Source organism: Branchiostoma belcheri, unplaced genomic scaffold (assembly GCF_001625305.1).
Source record: "Branchiostoma belcheri isolate BF01 breed outbred unplaced genomic scaffold, Haploidv18h27 scaffold52, whole genome shotgun sequence".
NCBI classification, from domain to species: Eukaryota; Metazoa; Chordata; class Leptocardii; order Amphioxiformes; family Branchiostomatidae; genus Branchiostoma; species Branchiostoma belcheri.
This window is the reverse complement of record NW_017804154.1, coordinates 547040-554508: the sequence shown is the minus strand read 5'-3', so window position 1 is coordinate 554508 and position 7469 is coordinate 547040. Positions and strand designations below refer to the sequence as shown.

Here is a 7469-nt window from a genome sequence, read left to right as displayed (position 1 = left end):
AAGATTCATAGTAGTGTTTCTATTATCTCTACCATTCGAACAGCTGTGAACAATGTGTCTGCTTAGAGGTGGTGACAAACGGAACGACCGGGCACAAGTGGGACCCCTCCCCGGCAGGGCCCCAACAATTTGTCAGCAAATTTCAAACGAGCCAAAGCCACCAAAGACGAATATACAGCTTCATATATGCAACGGTTAGGTAAGGATAGAAATACAAATATTTGAAAAATATATATAATATTCGGCACATACGTATCGCCAGTTCTTGGACACGACGTGTTCTGTTGAGGGCCTATGTCCATTCTCCAATACACACACACACAAGCGGCCAGCAAGTTCGTGGAAAGGTCAAATGTTTTCCCAGGCCAGACTGGAAGCGAAACACCCCAGCTATCTAAAGACTAGCAAGGAAAACTACGACACTGCAGGTATATTTGATAGTAGGATAGTAGATGCTATGTTTACGTTCAGTTTACATGCACGGTGAACCTCTGTGACTAGATGTCCAATTTAAAGAGCAGCCGGTGTTCAATGATCGTTTGTACAATGACCGTCAATATATGTTTTAACGCGTTAATTAGTCTGGGGATGTAGAATAAAGCTAAATTTTTACAAAACATTTGCCTGTTGTATGCCAGAGACTAGTAGGAGAAGGTATCTTGTCAAATACACAGGTTCTGTTTATGTCTACATTGTCTACATCTTTAAACTTTGTGAGCGTACAGCTAAGTTAATTCGAGCACTTCGCACAATCGTCGCTAGATGTCACTTTATAACCGCGACAAAGCATGATCATTGTCTTGCTAGGACTAATAAATGACTAATAGACTAATAATTTACTGGTGACGCAACAGGTAGCGTGTCCAACTATATCCACCACTCTGGAAGATTTGACCAAACTCAATAATGTTATGCTATAGGTATTGGTGCGCCAGCCACTTTCATTTTATGTTTATGCTACACTTTATGTCATCTTTTTGTTTACTTTTGTATTATGTTTTATGAGCAGCGGATTTACATAAGCACAACAAGTGCTTCCTATCCAATGCTCAAAAATCCATGTGAATAAAATAAAAAGAATAACGAACCTTCATGGGTGCCATAAGAATAATGCACCAATACACAATGGGAATGATAAAATTGAAGAAGAATGAAAGAAACCAGGTTCAAAATCAAGCATGGAATTTCTCAAATACAGTTCTGTCAGGGGCAAATGATACGCGGCAGTACGCTTTTATCCAAAACTTATGATTTACATATAATTGTTGGATTAACCTTAAAAATGTGTCACTTTGCAAGATGTTCTTCACATATTAGATGGTGTATAACGGTGAACACTAAAACACGTCTCAGTCTATTGTATTCTAGCGGCCACCAAGCGGACCAAGTTCGAATAGTACTGGTGGAAGAAATAGTGAAAGAAAACTTTCGTGGAGGGATGGTATTCTTGAGAACAGGCGGATGTAGCTTCGTGACGTCACATTGTCCTGTCGGATGTTGGGGACAGTTCATGATGACTGATAATGTAGAGGGCTCCCGGCTCTATGACTAAATCATGACAAGAAAAAACAACACAACACTCTTCCTATTATAAGTCAATGTGTGCTGTTAGCAATTTTTAGACGTAGTTTCGAAATGTCAAGGATTTTGATATGTTATTAGACCACCCCTTTGGTGTTAGCGGTTGGTCCCGACGCGAACGCCAAAACCTGCGGCGCATGATCAGTGGTTTATAAAGGCAGTCCGAGCTTCTGGGAGACTTGTCACAGCTTGTCAGCTTCCAAATTTGCGTCCAGATCCGTGACGGAGTTTGTTGTTTGAGGGGACAACATGGCAGATCAGGTAAGCCTGGTAGAGACAGCATGACAAGTTTTGATTGTTACGGAAGATTTAGCCCGTAAACAACTCAGTGATCACGCCCCACTGCTCTGTCAGTTGCCAAACGTACCGTCACGTAACCTGTCACTGTTCCAACTTCCAGGACCTTCTCCCTACCCGGGGCAACACGAAAATCTTTCGAGACTGGTATTAAACCTTTCACAATTTAACTTTGAGTCTTTTAACATGTTTTATATATTTCCGTACATAAAAATGAAGTCAACGGTCTGAAAAAACGTAACAGCAATTTTAGAACTACAATCTGCCTAGTTAGATAAACTTTGTTTCGTAACAAGTTTTTGGTGATTTTGATTTTATTTAGCAGAAATGTCGGGTGCAAAATGTTGCGTTCCGTTGACGTATAGCTCAGGATCAGGATTTTTCCGCCAACAACCCACAGGGCATATACATGTGCGTAATAATGTAAACAGGCGGTGCTATAGCCACGGTCACTCTGGGAGGACGGATTTGTTTGATAAAACCGTTATATAGTTATCTCCCTTATAACTTATAAGCACCATGATTATATATGAAGTTAGTATCCACTAAACCATATAACTTTTACAAGCAAAAAGCCTCCTCCCCCTCCATAGTCTAAGCGGCAAGCGGTACAAATTCTTCGGCTGTGTGTACATTAGGCGAGGTCTCACGGAGATGGAGGTAAACTACAGGTCACACAGCAATAAGTAACCTATGAAGTTTTGTTTGTCACATATGCCGAATGGTTTGGTGTGCCACATCCATTGTTGAAAGCAAGTTGTCAAATGTATTTGAATTTCTCAGTGTCTGACTGTCTGATACTTTTTTTCCTGTACTGAACGATCCTTCAACTGCACACTCATTAACAGGTGCTATTATTGACCAATGAATGACTATTACTCATTCTCAGGTCCCATAAAGTAAGTAATGGGTCATTCTAAATTCGTTTGTTTTTCTAATACTAGGCTCCAACTTTTTTAATGGCTATTTTTTAAAGTAATTTGTAAACATAATCTTTATGATGTACGGAGTTTGTTGAAACATACGTATTATACATGCAACCTTCACATTCTTTTGTAACCTGGCAACCATTGAGAGCTGTTATCACATGACACCCAGTCACTGACTGTGTAGGTATAAGGGGACAGTCCAGTTCATATTACATGTACAAGTGTTTTTAAAGGTCCACATAACTTACATGTATCTTACACAAGTAAGGAAACTGACAGATGTATGTCAGATACTGTGAACTGAATTATAATTTGAACAGTGCATAGCATCAGTTTAAGTTTTATCCTACTTGAACAAAATGAGTGAAAGTAATGAGGTTGCCCAGTAGGTTAGTGTTCAAGTCATCAAAGGTATATAAACCTCTCAGTGATAAAAGCAAAATCTTTTGAAGCAAATGATATACTTGGCCTAATCACATGCTTTGTTTACCAGGAGCTTACTCCAAAGATGTTGTGTAGAAGGCACAGTCATTCAAAAAGGTCATCAACTTACCTCTGTGTACAGAGGTTTTATTTTGGGTGTGTCCATAGTTATTTCCACATGCTATAGGCACATTGATGACTCTGACAGGAAGTTAGGTCAAAGGTGCCAGAAAGTATTATTTCCTTACCTGTATTCAATTTCCTGCAATGTATATGCATGTCTGTACAGTTAAGCCAGTGGGTAAATGCATGTAGACAGAATTGTCGAGAGATTAAAGAAAGGAAATATTTCATACACGTATGAGATCTTTGCTTTCTCAGCATACCTGAATACCTAACATAACATTGAGGTCATATTATCCAAGATTGAGTAGTTTGTAATTGTTGTTACTGGTGTTGCTATTTTCCTGTGGCAGCCACCACCATATCAGCAGGGATCGGCACCGATGCAGCAGCCAGCCATGCAGCAGCCCGTGATGCAGCAGCCAGGGCTCCAGGGGGCGGGGAAGATGGGCGCGCAGACGTGGGTGGCACCCCCCAGCAGGCCATCCCAGGATGCCCCCCTGGTCTGGAGTACCTGACCCAGATTGACCAGATCATTGTGCACCAGCAGATTGAACTGTTTGAAGGTAGGGTACTGGAAAAGAGTCGCATCATCAGTTAGGATGGGGATGTAACCTGGCAGCCCAGTTTGTGTATGGGGGTGTTTATGACATACATGTAAAACCTCAGTGCACACATATCAAGAAGAGTAGGGGTGACCCAGTGTGCTTGGCTAATACTGGTAAAATAAATGAAATGAGCCATAACAAAATTGCTGCCGTTGTGCACTATACATGTAACAGTTGAAGATGACAACTTTAGAAGAGAGAAGAGAAGGTATTGTGTTGTGTGGATGTCTTGTGCAGATCAGTGTTTATACAACATGTAATGTTTAAGGGTAATGAAAAAAATAATCTATGTATACATGTATGTCAAGTCACCTTTAGTAACATATATATTTTTCACTTTTACCCAGCTTTTACCAATGTCCAAATGGCCAACAAGTATGCTATCAAGAATTCCATGGGACAGCAAATATTCTTTGCCTATGAAGGTATTATATGTGACATTTTCGTTGCTTTTTAATGCTATAAATGTACAATGTTCACTCAACATGACCTTTTTTAGGAATATACTAGAGATACCAAATTTCATACTGCCAGTATTGTTAATTGATGATAAAATTTGAGAAGAAATGAATTTTTAAAACCTTAACAAAGAACTGTATGATAATTCTGTTGTTTGTAGTTTTACTGTGTTCACAGTGTTCTTTTTCCTCCCTCAGACTCTGAATTCTGCATGCGTATCTGTTGTGGACCAAACCGCAGCTTTACCTTTCATATCTTGGACAATGCCGGGCATGTATGTAACATCATTCTGGATCATTTATGGCACCAGTCAATGTAAAACCAAAGGGGTTGTCAGGACTCTGGTGCACTTCTCTAATTCCCAACAAATGCAGAGAAAAAAAGTATTTTGAGCTCTGATTTTACCTGCACTACATTGTGACTTGCATAATTGCAGGTGCTATATTTCAACTCATTTCACATTTGCAATTGAGCATGGGAATAAGTACAGTTCCACATTGTTCAAAGTTGAATTGCCCTGTTAGGACCTTACCAAGTCCATGCATTATCCCTGTATGTACAGTAATGTGCTACTTCATTTGATGAAACTGATGCATTATGTCAGCATCAATCACAGCTTTACAATGCACACACTGGGTAATTCTGGACAGGTTTGATTTTATAAGATTTGATTGGATTTATATTTGATCATGAATGATTATGCATGTATTAAATATGCTTGGTCTTAACGGGAGCATGACTGCACCTTTACCCGACTGCCAATATGTCATTTGATTCCCCCTCCGTCAGACTATTTTTACCCTGTCCCCCTAGGAGGTGATGCGTATGCGGCGTGAGTTTAAGTGCTGTGCTGGCTGCCCCTGGTGTGCCTCGTGCGCCCGTGACTGCTGTGCCTTTGAGGTGTACGTGGAGTCACCCCCAGGACAGCTCATCGGCATGGCCATCCAGTCGTAAGTCAAATATCAACAACTAGAAAGGCCAATATTTGCTTTGGAGCAAATACAGCGATGGGTTCACCACATTTTACGACATGGCAGGGAAAGAATGAGAAACACAAGGGAAAACAATGATTTACATTGATATAACTATAATATGAAGTAACATACAACTAAAACAACAGTTAGATAGCTATTCCCTACTTTATTGGTTAGGATTTTTAATTGCATAATGCAAACTGTTGATTTTCAAAAAAAAAAAACGTTACATGCCCCGCATTCCAATGCTGGAGCAGAAAAGCTTGAAATACCTACCAAAACACTTGAATAAAGACATACTGTCAGTATGGAAATGCTCTGTGCAGGTGTTAATCAAGTTAAATCCCAACAGCCAATCAGCAAGAAATGCTCTGTGCAGGTGGAAATGCTCTGTGCAGGTGTTAATCAAGTTAAATCCCAACAGCCAATCAGCAAGAAGTATAGAGGAAAGCTGCATGCCTATTGGTTGATGCCCTGCATTCCATTGTGATGACTCATGCCCAGACGTGGTAAACACGGCACACTAACACAGTAATACATTTGCTATAACACAGCCAAAAAACTCAAATAAAACCATTCTAAAAGCCTGTATCACAAAAATTTAAAAACGCCTAGGGGTATTTGCCCACTGTACCTCCATACCAAATTTCAGGACCTTAGGCCCTAAAATGAAGAAGCTGAATCCGTTTAAACTAGAAAGGCCAACATTTGCTTCGGAGCAAATGTAGGAATTTCACTCCATACCCTTCCCCAAACAAAAATGAGAGATTCTAAATAAATCATACTGCAATTATACAAGGACAAGCTGTTTGAATCTCGACAGGTATTTACAAAACTGGCACTTGGCAATTATCTCCCTTTTTTTTACAAAGATACAACGACACGCACTTTAAATCTCGACAGCTTTACTTTACACTTTTGACGAGATTGTAACTACTACTAACGGAAGCAAAATTTTCACGGCCTGAGAAAAATGGACATGTTCACGGAAGTATATATTCACGGTGGTGACAGTTGCAGGAAAAAGAAAGTCCAGGAATTATTTCCTAACTGTAATGATAAGTTCACAATACAGAGGTGACAGTGAAAACCGTGAACATTGACCCCCCGCTTGCGTTGCGGTACAGTGAAAAAAAATCGGGAATTACAGCAATCAATTTACTGAGTATGTTTGCTTAGTTTCCAGATGTTTTGTACTTGTAGTTTTTAAATGAACGAAAACCGATGCGCGCACAGATGTTACTTTTGTGACAACATCAAAGTGATTTTGGTTTGTATGTTGAAAAAATACAAAAGACTAACATTTCGAAGTTATTGAAATTCTTGAGTAAGAACAATCAGTTTTGGAATGTTAAAAGCAAAGCAATGGATATTAAAACGAAAATGTTAAAATTAAATGTTGAAATTGTTAAAATGTAAAATGGTTAAAATGGTTAAAATTGTTGAAATTGTTAAAAATGTTAAAATTGTTAAAAATTGTAAAAGGATAATTAAAAATATCCAGTGTACCGGGGTTCGAACTCGTAATGTCTGGACTTGCAGCCCTGCGCGTTACCAACCGAGCTATCTGGACACGTTTCCGTTACTCTCTGCATTGTATGTCATATAAAGTGAACAACATGGCGGTAACGATCGCTTCAAGTACTAGTAAGGGACTTTCTAGGAGATACACTCTACAATTTTGGTGATTCTTCAGAAATCGATAACAGAATATATAATACTAGTCGGTGAAGATTGTGGAAAATTGTTGATACCGTGGCGCGCGCTTGCGCCGACGATACACATTACGTACCGTTGTTTACAGTACTCGCGGGGCGCAGGTCATTGACCTCCCGCTTGCGTTGTTCCAACAGAGAAGAGCAAAATATCTGCCAGTTTTTGCGTCAGATTTTCAGTGTTTGTTAAAATCATATACAGGCATCCATGCAGCTATAATTCTTCCAACTAGTTCGTAGTTAGGTGAAATGTTTATAGGAATCACACGAATCGGTATCCAATATCAGAGTATCATGGCCCACGGCCGAGACCGCGTGGACCAGCTGCGCTGGTACGTGAAAATGGTAGTAAATAAATTA

General features: G+C 39.7%; 1 protein-coding gene across 1 annotated transcript in view; it reads left to right on the top strand.

The window, feature by feature from the left end:
• LOC109480648 (phospholipid scramblase 1-like) overlaps nt 1-5474 on the top strand; it is a 7863-nt gene extending 2389 nt beyond the window's left edge. Inside the window, exons 2-6 of the mRNA XM_019782879.1 lie at nt 1739-1842; nt 3707-3919; nt 4309-4386; nt 4618-4694; nt 5234-5474. Coding sequence (XP_019638438.1) covers nt 1739-1842; nt 3707-3919; nt 4309-4386; nt 4618-4694; nt 5234-5374 — 613 coding nt within the window. The 3' untranslated portion in view covers nt 5375-5474. The remainder of the gene's footprint in view (nt 1-1738; nt 1843-3706; nt 3920-4308; nt 4387-4617; nt 4695-5233) is intronic.
• The last annotated feature ends 1995 nt before the right edge of the window (nt 5475-7469 follow it).